The sequence below is a fragment of the Typopeltis vanoorti genome, chromosome 17, assembly GCF_054136105.1.
Source record: "Typopeltis vanoorti isolate ZY-2024b chromosome 17, IOZ_Tvanoo_1.0, whole genome shotgun sequence".
In the NCBI taxonomy this organism is placed as follows: domain Eukaryota; kingdom Metazoa; phylum Arthropoda; class Arachnida; order Uropygi; family Thelyphonidae; genus Typopeltis; species Typopeltis vanoorti.
Window position 1 is genome coordinate 30,571,601 of NC_143565.1, and position 14,511 is coordinate 30,586,111.

At 33.8% G+C, this 14,511-nt stretch overlaps 1 protein-coding gene across 2 annotated transcripts in view; it reads right to left on the minus strand.

The window, feature by feature from the left end:
• Positions 1-5,070: 5,070 nt before the first annotated feature.
• Positions 5,071-14,511, minus strand: part of LOC150097262 (membrane protein BRI3) — a 53,553-nt gene continuing 44,112 nt past the window's right edge. For both annotated transcript variants that reach the window (XM_090407229.1, XM_090407230.1), the window contains exon 4: positions 5,071-6,555. In XM_090407229.1, coding sequence (XP_090263355.1) covers positions 6,424-6,555 — 132 coding nt within the window. In that variant the 3' untranslated portion in view covers positions 5,071-6,423. The remainder of the gene's footprint in view (positions 6,556-14,511) is intronic.

Here is a 14,511-nt window from a genome sequence, read left to right on the forward strand (position 1 = left end):
TAAGTGGTGCAAGGTACAAATGAAGCAGAAATCACGTTAGCACCTCCAAGAGGTCAAAGATAGAGTGCAAAGAATCACTTTACAACACTTTTGCAACTGATATTCATAAGGGAAGAAATTTCGCCAAATATGAACCCAATAATTTGACTTCTGGTGCAACTGGGATTAAAGTTGATCCTAGTCTGAGTTCTGGATGAAGATTGCAGTTTGAAGTATAGTTTGAACATGGTGCAGATGTTGTATTTATTACTTCAGCTATCTTCAGATGTACCCTGGACATGGTAAAGGAAAGGCATAGTTTTACTTCGATTTTGTGTTTAGGAAGATAATTTGGGAGTAACATTTAGTCTATTTTATAGAGATGGAAGCTATAACTTAAAAATGTACAAAGTTACAAAAACTAATGAGAGCTGTTATTAAGCAATAGCTACCTCTATAGAACATACCAAATACTACACTGCTTGAAATGAAGTCAATGATGGACATCATGCGAGGATGAACAGCCATGGTGCCCTACTTAAGATGTAGGACTTTCTTTTGCTGCATTCCTAGGGGTATACTTTTCACAAGCATATGATTCTTCCTGTAGGCATGTAATGTCATGAACTATTGTGAGGCATCTTTTGACATCACCCGATGCTCCAGTTCATTGCACAGATATTCAATATGGTTGAGATCAGGGTTCTGTGGAAGCCAGTCAAGTGTGACGTTCATTTCCACAAACACACATATATACAGCAGCATCCTTATTGTAGTAAATTATCTTGCTGAAAGAGAAGTCAGTTTTCTAGAAACATCACACAGTACAAAGCATTGCATTGTTCAGATATCTCTTGGAGTTCAATGTTCATGGCACCACAAACAGAATTCTGAGGCCAAACCAGGAAAAACAGGACCATACTATTACAGCGGCACCTCCGAATTTCATAGTTGGGGTTGCGCACTCAGGTAAGATGTTCACTGGGCATCTGCCACACCCATCTATCTGCTCAGTATATAGGGTGTGGTGGAATTCATTGCTCCATAACAGCTTTCCAAGCTTCGATGTCCCACTGCACACTCTCTTTGCACCACTGAAGATTAAGCTGCATGTTGGTTCATGTTCATGATTTGGGGCTTGCATATTGCAGTCCTACCATGAAACCCATGTTGTGAGCCTTAGTTCTGAATGTTTTTATGAAGATTCATGTTCCAGTCGATGCCTGGAACTCCTCATTCAATGTGTCATTTGACGAATGGCGGTTTTTACATATTATTCTCCATAGCACCCTATGGTCACGTTCGGTGAACGTATTTAGTTGTCCACTGTGGGTAGCACTAGCAGTTGACACTCTGCATTTCCATATCTGTATGGTATCACTATTTGTTGACCTGGGATTGCCCAGTATTTCAAAAATGCCTGCAATATGGCATCCTATCACAATGCTTGTTTCAAACTCAGTTCCCTCTTCACAACCATTTCGCCTGGACACAGTTACACTGACTTGGGAGCATATTCCTCCAATGCACCTTTCCCCTTTGGGGGGCCTGTTTACTTCTTTTCCAAACAGTGTATATACCTGCCATTTTCACCTCCCTAAAAAAAAAAAAAAAGACCAAAGCATAATTATCCAAAGTTGACAATCGGGTACAAAATTTTATTTCCATTAAAATTTTGGTTGAAAATTTTATTTTCATCACAAATATAAATCCACAAATGCCTCTTATTCCACAAAGGGAGTAGACATAACTCCTAGTCCTTTTTTGAATATAGATAAGCTGCCAATTTCCATCCATCACTGATATCAAGCTGTCAAATGAATCAAGGCCATTCATCAGAAAAAAAAGCATGGTAGACTAGCCCTAAGCTCTAGCCTATTGTTTGTAAACAATTTTGATTAACAAAAACTGCTTAAAGTAATTATTAAATCAAAGTAGTGGTGGTACATCATCTGCACTAGGCCACCCAAAGATAGCTTAGTTCAAGTCTAGTCAACTGGAGGAACTTTTTCTAAACCATTCTTTAACTTGTGCCCAAGTCAGTCACTCTCTAGCATGGGCAAGTGTTAAACTCAAGAAAATTAACCATAGATCCCCACGCTATTTCAGACAATAACATACCCTGTTAGGATTAGATACAAAGAGATGGCAACACTTGTTTTCCAGTCCCTTCATCAGTTGGGCCAGCTATCTCTGGCTCCAGTGGAGATTGAACTAACCAGTCTCCAAAAGCTAGATAGGATTAAAAGGCCTTGTCTACTCCTGATAAAGGAATAAAAGGCCTTAGGTGATTTGATTGATTCTAACTGATAAATCAATAAATTTGATGTTTGTGTATACCATTACGTACATCAAAGGAAATAGAAATAAATCATTAATGAAAAATTTGTCCCAACTAGTCTGTTAACATCATGAGTGAAGTAAGCAGCATTCATTTTTAAAAATGGAGACAACTACCATTATAGCAAAAAATTTCAGTCCGATATAAATACAAGGTCATCATCTGGAGTATATACACAGAAACAAGTTATGTTTCAATACACATTGCTATAGTGACATTAATTTGTCAACCATTGACACTACTAGCCTAACTGCTGGTTAAAAAAAACTTTTGTTTGGTTAGAAATTATAAGATAAATTAACAAAACTTGGCTAGAGATAAATTAGAACCAAAACAGTATTGATAGTGGCCCAATAGAGAAAGATATCGCTTCAAATCCTAAAGTGAGGTAACTTCAATAGCAGTTGTGTGCCACCATCCATATTGTTGGTTTCTTTTTATGCCACCATTATTGTTAAGATTCGGATAACTGATCAAAATTTTTCATAGGCTTCCTTAAATTTATGTTTATACCAGGTTTTTGCATGATGTAAGGAACAGGTACTTTTCCAATCGATTTGGTGTAGTGTTAAGAGTATGATCCTCCCCTTCCCCCCCCTGCATTTTTTTTTTACTGATTGGCACTGTTCATCCAGTTTCACCAATAGGTGGTAAGTTACAGGCACAGTGGATATTTTTTTTCCCACCACAAGTCAGTTCAGTAGTGTTAATGGTTGATCAAATTAGTGCGAGTTTAGCATACTATGAGTATTGAAATGTAGCTTGTTTCTTTGTATATACCATATGTGTATACTCCAAATGATGACTTATTGCGAAAGACAAAACATTAGATGATTATTTTGGCTTATATATTAACAGAAATTTTTTATTATAAACACAGTAGTTGTCTCAGTTTTTAAAAATGAAATTGTGATTTCTGTTTTTGCAGAAAAAAAAAAGCCATTAAAGGCTTGAAATGTGGAAAGGCAGCAGGAATAGATGATATCGACCAGAAATGCTGAAGTATGGTGGTATGAGTCTTACAGTGGCTGCACTGCATAGTTCAGAAAGCCTGGACAGAGGGACGAATTCCCGATGACTGGAGTAGAGCTCTCATAGTACCTATATATAAAAAGGGAAATAAAACTGCATGTGAGAATTACAGAGGTATATCCCTACTGAGTGTTCCTGGTAAGATATATGCAAGTATACTTGAGAAACGGTTGAGAAGAATTGTGGAAGAAAAGCTTAGTGAAGAACAAGCTGGATTCAGGTCAAATAGAGGCTGTCAGGATCAGATCTTCACTTTATGACAAATAGTCGAGAAAGCATGGGAATATAACAAAGATCTGTATTTAAGTTTTGTCGATCTGGAAAAGGCATATGACAAGGTGCCAAGAGAGAAGCTATTCAATACGCTGCAGTTATATGGTGTCAATGGGGCATTATATCAAGCAATACTTAGTCTTTATTTGAGTTGTAAGTCAGCAGTTAGAATTGAAGAAAGTACAGGAAGATGGTTTAATGTTAAATCTGGTGTGAGACAAGGATGTACATTATCCCCTCTGTTATTCATTATCTATATGGATCACATTATGAAGGAAAGTGGTATTAAACATGATATCAAAATTGGAGATGTTAATGTCAGCTCTTTGCTTTATGCAGATGATGTTATACTTCGAAATAAATCTGCTACAAGTCTGCAAGATTCTCTGACTAAATTGAATAGCTGTTGTAATAGATATGGTATGAAGGTCAGCAATAAAAAGACAAAGACAATGAAAATAGGCAGAGTCATTGAAAATGTCAACTGTGTTGTGAATGGAGAACCTGTGGAACAAGTAAAACATTTCAGCTATTTAGGCACGATTTTTACTGAAGATGGTAAATTAAATATAGAAATAGACAACAGAATAAGCAAAGCTGGTATGGTGGGAAGTCAATTGAATAAATTCATATGGAATAAGAAAGAAATTAGTCGGAACACTAAATTAGCTGTGTACAAGACAGTGTTCAAACCAGTTTTAACTTATGGATCTGAGAGCTGGGTCAGAAGTAAAACACTTGACCAAAGACTAGAGACCACAGATATGAGAGTCCTGAGAAAGATTATAGGCGTGAACAGATGGCATCAATGGCAATATCATATTAAAAACGAGGATATTAGGAAAGAACTCAAAATTGTCAGCATCCAGGAATGTGTTAGCAGAGCTAATCTCAGGTGGTATGGTCACTTAAACAGAATGGGCGAGGAAAGATTAGCAAAACAAGTGTTTTCTGCCAGGTTGGCAGCAAAACGACCTAGAGGAAGACCAAGATATAGGTGGATTGATACTGTACAAAGTGCTTTAGACGATAGAAATATAAGATCTGATAATGTTGGAGTCTTGACAAGTAACAGATTGATTTGGAGGAAAATTGTAGATAGGAAATTAATAATGATGTAATTTTTTCATGTAGTACTATCATATCCTGTACACCCCTTGAGGGTACATAACAGGAATTTGATGATGATGATGTTTTTGCAGAATGAAAAATTTTTCAATCTCTTTATGAAAATGAGTAACTCACTTTTAGCTGCAAGTCTTTAAACGTTTCTCAATTCATTTATATAATTTGCATACAGGCTTTTTATTATCTGAGGAGGAAATGCTGCAATGTCATTTGACTGATGAGAAGCATTTACATGTACCTTTAAGAGACTATTTAATTTTGGTACCATTATTATTATATTATACACATGATTTCTGCAGAAGAGAAGGATCTATCAATTTTCTTTGTGTAATTTTATTGCAGATAATATACAGTGGCAAAAACTTGATAAAGTACTCCCAACAGTTGCAATAGTCTATCAGTCATAATTATCACATTCATTCAAAAAGTTTCAAATTATGAACAGGTTAAAAAGTTGTCATAATTCAGAAATGAACAAATCAAATATTTAATAATTAAAGGAGGGGGGGGGAAACAAGAACAGACAACAAAATACTAATATAAGTTATAAAACTACATGGTCTCTAATACTAAAAATTACACAAACCAGGAGGAAACTGATTCAGCAGTTACTCCTTTTGTTGCTTGAATACCAAAATTGCATTTACCAAAAAGGTATTACAAAAACTTTTACATCCATAAAAAATGAAGATAACAATTTCAACAATTCTTACATCACAACTTTCATAGAAAAAGAATCAAGTTAACAAGATTTTCTCTATAACAGCTCTTAAACAGATCTTTACATATCTCAAGTTTCATTTAATAGTGAGGTGGAAAGATTTTGCTTAATACAATAATAAATTTCTGTTAGGGGATAACTAGAATAAAACTGGTCGTAGTTAATTATAACTAGGCAAGTATGATTTAAACATTTTACAGAAATTTATACAATGTCTATTTACATTTATACTGCATATATTAAACATTGTTATCACAATAGTTTATATTTTGACTATCTGAATGATGTCAAAATGCATTTAAAAATTTCTTAATTTTGTCAAGTTTTTGGGTTAATATCAAGAAACCCGTAAGTATAACAATGCAAAGTAATGTTATCCTTCATTGCTACCATTCACTAAATGATATAAAACTATATTTGCAAAATGATATACACAAAAGGTCTTTGAAATTAACATTATTATCCATTATATGAAAAAAAAAAACATGATTTGCTGATTATTAGTACTACCACCAAACTTTAAATAATAAAACTTAAGATGTACTATTGTTCCTTTGAAATAATCATTTGTTCTTTTAAGTTTTACAACAATCTCAAATACTGTATACTTGAATAAATGACATATAAAACTTTCCTTATTAGGAAATAATACTGTTTAACTTCTCCTAGAGAAGCTTATTTATACAAAACATGCCTGTGACAAGATTCTATTACCAAAAGTTTGGTAATTTTTTTGACTGTAATGAGTTTACCAAGTTGAAGAAGGAAAAGAAATTATACTAAATACTGCATAATTTGTGTTTGTTTTTTATTACTTATCTGGTTAAAAACTCATTTCAACCAAATCTTTTTTTAAGACTGGCTAAATAAAATCATTGTTGTTATTGCAAGCTTGATATAAAGATCAACTGAAGTGTCTGGAAGAAAGAAAACATATGCTTATCACTATTTACCCAAAAACAGCTCCACAATTAGGACACCTTCTTTGCCGTAATGCTAGGCAACACAGAAGACCAATAGGGAAAAAACAGACAGCAAGGCACACCCCTAAACATGTGAAGTCATCTTCCAAAACACCAATCTATCAAAAAATAAATTTCATTATGGATAAATAACCGAACTAGCTATTTAAAAATCGAATTTTTAAAAAAATTCAGTAAAGCAAGATTTAAAATAAAATATTTCCTACCCAAATAATTTCTGGTCATATTTCACTTTAGAATTCCTAAATAAATATGCCAGATGGTTTATAATATCAAAACTATAAATCTAATTTTTATTTTATTCCACATCCAAAGACAATTTTTTAAAATCAAATCAATTTGTTATAGAAAAATGCAACATAGATTTGGAGTTTTTTCCTTTCTAGAAATTTGTGCATGCATTACACATATATAGTGTAGCCCAATGGAAGTGGCATTTGCATTCATAGTGCTAGGCTGCAGAAGAACACTATTCTCAGTTTGAATCTAGTCATCACCTAGAAGAACTTTTTCTAACCCTTTCTTCAAATGGATCCTGAGTTAGCTGGCATTGAGCACAAGGAAGTGGTTTTTTCCCTCCAGGAAACTCAGGTTCTTTTTATCTTGTGAACTCAAGAAAATTGACCATAAAATCCACACTATTTCAGTCAAATAATATGTTAGGGCCACAAGATAGTAGCACTTGTCTGTCTCTCTTCACCAGATGCCAATTATAATTAGTCAATCTTGGGCCAGTTATCTCTGATTGGCTACCAGTCTCCAAAAGTTAGATAGGGCTACATTGGCCTCCAGATTTTACTTCCTATTAGGGAATAAAATCTGGATTTATTTTTAATACACACACACACACAAAGTTATAAGATAAAAATAAACTCATGTCTCTTTCTATCCTCCTTTCAGCCACTTATCCTGTTTATTTAGCCATCTTTTCTAGACTGCACTACTAGTAGGCTTGTTTTCACTGTTACAATTTTGGTGAATTGGGCATCTCTAATTATGCTCTTAATACTACACTGAACTGATGAAAAACTTGTTCCTTACATCATAAAAACTTGGTATGAACATAAATTTAAAGAAGTGTGTGAAATTTTAATCAACCTTCCTAATCTAAATTATAATGGAGTCTTAAAAATGCCTACAATATGGATTGCACTGCTGTTTCAAACTTTTGTAGAAGACCCTCACTTCAGAACTCTAGGCAATAATTTTAGCACTTATTTCATATATGGCCACCACTAATACTGATTTTGTTTTAATTATCTGTTAGTCATCTCTAGCCAAAAAGATAACAGGACTCTAGCCTCGATGTAGGGTTCTTTTTTTCCCCTCACCAGAGGTGAGGAAAGCAGTGTTAATGGTTGACCAAGTAAGTGTTGCTGTAGCATACTGTGTACTGTAATGTAGCTTGTCTCTGTATATACATGTGCACTCTGGATGATGACCTGATATGAAAGTCATCAGGCAAATTATTACTCTAACATGATAGTGGTGTCCATAGTTTATTATGAGTGCTGATCACATTGTAAATATGAAAGGAAAGTTCTTATAATACATGCATTAGGTGTAACAAGCTGCAATAATGATGACAACCACGGCATGAAAATTGCACTTGTCTGCTCGTCCATGACAAGTGAGAATTTTTAGTTGAATAAAAAAAAAAAATCAGAAGAGAAGTTTTGGTTTAATCCTTAGTTTTATATACATAATGCTAATTCTGTTTTATGTCAAAAATAGTTTTCTGTATGTTCACCTTACTATCACATATTTATTATAGAATGCTGGCCATTACAAATACCTTTGTTGTATAATGAAACCTGTGGAGCATTCATGACTAAACATACATACAGTAATAAGATTTTTTAATAAGTAAATATTTCGTCCTAAGTATCATAGGACATCTTCAGTACAGTTAATTCAAACAATACTAAAAATCACAAGTTAGGGTGCAGTAGTGTATTATTGAATTAAATTAAAATATATCAGAAAAAAAAAAAGTTACATTAAGATGAGTAAAAAAATGAGTAATGACGTTCTTATCATCCCTAAAGTCTGGGAAATTGTCATCCTAAATTGTGTAAAATAATTTTATATATGTTATCTCATTTTAATGTAACCCCTTCTTTTTTCCCCCATCTATAACATGCTACTGCACACATAGTGGGATTCCATTGTAAGCATGCACCCTAACTGTATGTGATTCTTAGTATTGTTTGAATTAACAGTACTGAGGATGTCCTATGATACTTGGGACGAAATATTTACTTATTAAAAAGTATTATTACTGGTGGTTATGTGTGTATGTTTAGTCATTACAAATACCTGTTTTGTCATAATGGAATATGCTCAATGAGAGAATTAGGATATGCACACATCATTATATCTTGTAATTAGTTATGCAGTGGACAGCAGTAAGTAGCTTATCTCTTACCCAGTGAACGAATATGCATCATTTGATGCATATTCCTTCAATTGACCATTAATAGTAAATATTAAAACTTGGAAAGTTGAGAAAAAATATTTATTTTTCCAAAATGTTTGATTATATTGATTGTAACCTAAATGATTCAACTATTGTCAGAGTTTTTTATATAAAAGCAATTCAAGACATAAGTGTTAGGAACAAAAAACATAGCAAAAAAATATATATTTTTACTAATAAAAAAATAATAAATGGTTTTGTATTAGTCATAAAACATATAACTTATAAAATAGACAACCTGGTTGGCTGAGTGGTTAGCGTATCTGCTCTCCAATCAAAAGGCTGTGGGCATGGATGTTTGTGATTGTCTGTGAAAATACTAGTGGTGGTGGGTGGTAGATGGCATTGGTGTAGATGATGATGGTAGTTGTGCTTCGTTGTAGTTGGTGGATTGAGTGGTGGAGACAGAGTTATTGAGTAGGTGCCCTCCTTTGATGAGTCTTTGGACTCCCTGGAGGTGTCATGGTAGTAATAATAATGGTATGAAATATTTTTTCCCCAGATTAATAAACACTAAGGCATAAGTGATTAACATGTTTGCTTTAACACTGGTAATTAAACATGGTTAAAATTAGCCATGACATTAACAAAAGCTTATAAATTGACCAGATCCCGGAATAAACATGTGACTACAATATATTAGCTGAGCTTGGTAAAGTATACTTAGACCAATATCTGACAAATGAGATATTTGGCTGATTGGTGAGCCAGCACAAAATTTTTCACAAAATAACCAGTTATTTTGTGAAAAATCTCTACTTTCAAGCCTTGATGATAACATACAAAAAGATTCCTTGTCTTCCTTTATACCACTATATAAAATCTGACAACAACACTCATGCTTCCTCCTGCCACCGACATTACTCTGAGAGGTATTGTGAAAAAAATCACAAGATGTAGCTATGACAGTGCTGTCTATCCAACGTAGAACATAATCAGATTTCAAAATTTCTGTTGTTGCTTAGCTTTTGTTCAAATCATATTGAACAATACGATAATCCAATTATGAAAGAAGCAAAGTAAATCACATATTAAACAGACTTCAAGACTTAGGGCAAAGTGAATAATCAGAAGGTCAGATAAATAGGTTTCAATTAAATATTGCATATTCCCCTGCTTATCAGAAGTAGCAGTTTTAGTCCAGTTAATGAATAGCATATATTCATTATTTCCATATCACTGTTGAATAAAATACCATCAGAAATGGTTGATTGCTTCATTATCCTGAAGTACGAGGGTGGTCTGCAAAGTTCTTAGTCTAATAATGAAAAAACAAATTTATAATTTCAAAATTATTTTTATTTTTCAACATAATCTCCTTTAAGACTAATACATTTATTCCAGTGATGCTCCAGTGCCATTATCCCATCCCTGTAGTGGTTCTCAGTAAGATCTGAAAAATACCCCTCTACAGCTGCAATCACCACTTGATTCAAAGAAAAATGCTGAGCAGCGAGGAAGAGTTTTAGTTTTGGGAAGAGATAGAAGTCAGAGGGAGCCAAATCTGGGGAATGGGGTGGATGTTCCAACAATTCATAGTGCAGATCCCTTAATTTTCCCATTGCCAAAACATCTCTGTGGACAGGTGCATTGTCCTAATGAAAAATGATTTTTTTCTTCTGCAAACTGGATCTTTTCTCGCGAATTTTTTCGTCTAGTCTGGTTAAAAAATCGGAATAATATTACCTGGTTATCATTTTGCCCTTTTCAAGATAATTAATAAACAAAATGCCTTTAGCATCCCAAAATGCCATGCCCTTTCCTGCTGATGGAACTGACTTTGTCTTCTTATGTGCTGAACAACTGGCTTCTGTCCACTGTTTTGACTGCTGTTTGGATTCTGGTGTGTAATGGTGAATCCAAGTCTCATCCATAGCAATAAATTGATGCACAAAATCAGTTTTATTCTTGTTGTTAAAACACTCCAAGCACTGTTCAGAGATTTTTGATCTGCTGTGAGCAAGCACAGCACCCATCTTGCGCAAAGCTTTTTCATTTGCAATTCTTCATGCAAAATATATCCTACACGTTCTTATGAAAAGGCCTATAGTCTCAGCAATTTCACGCACTTTGACTCACCAGTCATCCAATACCATATCGTGCACTTGACGTGGATCATCAAAGCTTGTATGGCCATGTTTAAACTCAGCAGCCCATTTCTTAATTGTCAAAAACGAAGGAGAAAGGTACCCATAAACTTTTATGAACTTCGAATGAATTTCTTTTGGCGTTAAACCTTCTTTTACAAAGAATTTTATAACTGCACGATACTCAATTTTATTCATTTCAAGGGATACAGACAATACTTTTGTTTCAGACAGCTGTATAAAACAAACTGCTTGATAGAATGACTTGCAATTCACATGGATGCTTATGACAGATGTACCAACTTAGAAAAAAAAAATCTTGCTGATAGTGTTGCCGTCTATGGTCGAGGCCGAGAACTTTTCAGACTACTCTCGTATGTACTCTAAAGGAGTGTACAAGAAATGATACTACCATAAAATTAAGTTTACATTATCACTAACTACTTATGAACAATTTTCCGTCTAGATTATTCTTATTGGTCAGGACTAATACTATTAATCTTGCTTAACGTTACTTTAAATCCTTAAATCTTTGCATCTTCAAAAGTTATTCATACTAAGTATATTTACTCAATCACTATAATCCATAAAATACATTAGCATTTTATGCCCATCATTACTATATATCAGGAAAGAAATATACAGTTGTTTATTGCAGTTGATAGCAAATACTGTTAACCTTTCTAAGAATGCTTGATGTTATCCAAAAAAAGGTCCAGAAAAGGCAATATTCCACTACACAGGCTACTATTATTCCTCCACTTTCTCATAAGCGAAAACATCAGTTCAGCATAGTTCAGCTTTAAACATACTATATCATTTCATCTCTCTTTGATAATACTACACTGGAATAGTCGTTCCTCACTGTTTTCCTCATAGATTACAATTTCAAGGTTCCTTCATTCTCTTTAACCATAAAAATATCACAACTGGTGCAACATCTTCCTCTGCAAAATATCAATGTAAACAAAGCATTAACACTGGTAAGTAACTGAAGCTGTCCTACTTCTCTGAAAATCGTGCATTTCTTCCCCCCCCCCACCATTGCCTCCCATGTCCCCAAAACATACTGATTTGTGATGAATGCTGAATTTAGGATGGCAGCAGATGTGAAAAACACTGAATTGCTACAGTATTTCCTCTAATTCAAAACTGCTTTTCATCACTAAACAGCACACAACAAAAGTTCACTTCATAAATGACATGTATCATACCTATCAAATTGATATGTAACATGCCTATCAAACTGATCATTAAAACCTACCTGCTTACCAAGAAAATGGGAAGCAGGTAGGTTTTACTGACTAGGCTGAGACAACAAAGAACAAAATTCTAGCATAATGATTGTATGATCCTGAAACTTAAAAGCAATCATGATTTGTGAAGGTGAATCTTTCATAATTAAAGATTATGATAATCACCCATTACTCTTTCATCAGGACTGAATCAAACTGGTAGTCAAACATATGCATCAATGATTTGAATTGAAAGAGGGAGGAGAGGAGTCATCATCACAACAAAAGTAGGAAATTCATCAAGCACTGAACTTACAGAAGAACTAGAAAAGTACCATATGGACATAATTTGCATTACTGAGACAAAGAAAACAAAAACAGACAAGATCTTATAAATAATAAATATATGATTTTATATTCAGACAACAAAGATCAAGGAAAGGACAGAGCAGTAACAGTATTTAACACCAAATATGAAGATAAACTTCTTGATTGGAAGGCAGTTTCAAGTACTTATGTGGACAAACTTCAAAATGGGAAAATAGACGAACATTATTTGTGCATATGGTCAACCAGAAGGTTCTCTTAAGGAAGAAGTAGGGGAATTTTTGGAGTTATTAGAACTAATATAAAAAAAAATGGTAAAAATGGTCTTTGTTGGAGATCTAAATAGAATAGGAAATCAATCCTACCAGGCATATAGAAATGCACTGGGAAAATCTGGAGACTAGGGCAAAGCTAATAATAGTAAGCATCTGCTGGATTTCCACTCAGGGTATGGGCTAGTCATTACTAATACCATGTTCTAACATAAAGCTGTGCCCAAGTTCAAGTGGAGAGAAGACAAGAAATAAGAAAAGCCACATTGAGTATGTCATTGTTGATAATGATGTCTTCATGCTGATCCAGGATAAAAGTGTATAGAGAGGATTTAAAATAGGAAGTGATTATCACTTAGTTCTAAGTAGAATGAAAATGAATATCACATTGAAAAGAATAGTATCTAAGAAAGTTTTTAAAATAATTAAAGTTGAACTTTTACAAGTAAAATATAGACTTGACTATATAAACATTACTGAAGTAAAAATTTAAACAGTTTAAAAACAAAACAAAACTTTGCAGTCTCAGTGGAAACTGAAGTGATTCAGTTAGGAAGGTAAGTGGTATCTGCAGGAACAGAAAAATAAGAACACTATGATGGACTCAAGATGTTAAAGACAGTCCTGGACAAACAGAAAACATACTGAAAGTTCCTAGCAAATAAATCGGCAGATGCTCTAAAAATAGCTAAACAAAAGTCATGAGAAGACTTCATTAAGAATACAGAAAATAAATATCAGGAAGATGGCAAAATTTTCCAGAGGCTATTGAAAAAGCTTAGAAATGGAGAAAAGAGTACTATGAAAAGAATCAAAGATGATAAAAGTAACATGAAAACTGCATTAATGTTCTAGATGTCTGGAGTAAGTGATTACTTTGAAGGACAAACAAAACAAGCAGTGACAGAACAGTAGTAGAAAAATTTTAAGAAGAATGCAAACAGGAGTACATATCAATACTTCAGGTAAAAAACAAACAAACTTGAAATGTAGAAAGGCAGCTGGAGTAGATAATATTCAGCCAGAAATTCTTTAATATGGAGATTAAATACTTTTATATTGCAGTGACTTTACGGCATAATTCAGAGGGGGTTGGACAGAAAATCCAATTCCAGATGATTGGAGTAGAGCTCTCATAGTGCTCATCTGAAAAAAAAGGAATAAATGTCAACGTGAGAATTACAGAGGAAGCTCTGCACTAAGTGTTCCAGGTAACATTTATGCAAGCAGACTTGAAAAGATGAGAAAAATTGTGGAAGAGAAACTTGGGGAAGAACAAGCTAGGTTCAAGTCAAACAGAGGTTGTCAAGATCAGATTTTCACTTTATGATAAATAATTGAAATCATGGAATTATGAGAAGAACCAGATCTACAAGTTTTGTAGATCTGGAAAAGGCATACAAAATGGTCTGAAAAAATCATCTCAGAACACTAATTATATGGAGAAAACAGCATTATATAGAGCAATACATAGTCTAAATTGCAAGTCTGCAGGTATGACAAGGATGTACATTATCTCCACTCTTATTCATCAACTATGTGGTTTACATTGTGAAAGAAAGTAGGATTAGGCCTAATATTACAATTGGAAATGTCAAACTTAGCTCTTTACTTTATGCAGATAGTGCACATCTACAGGTTTCTTTAACTAAAT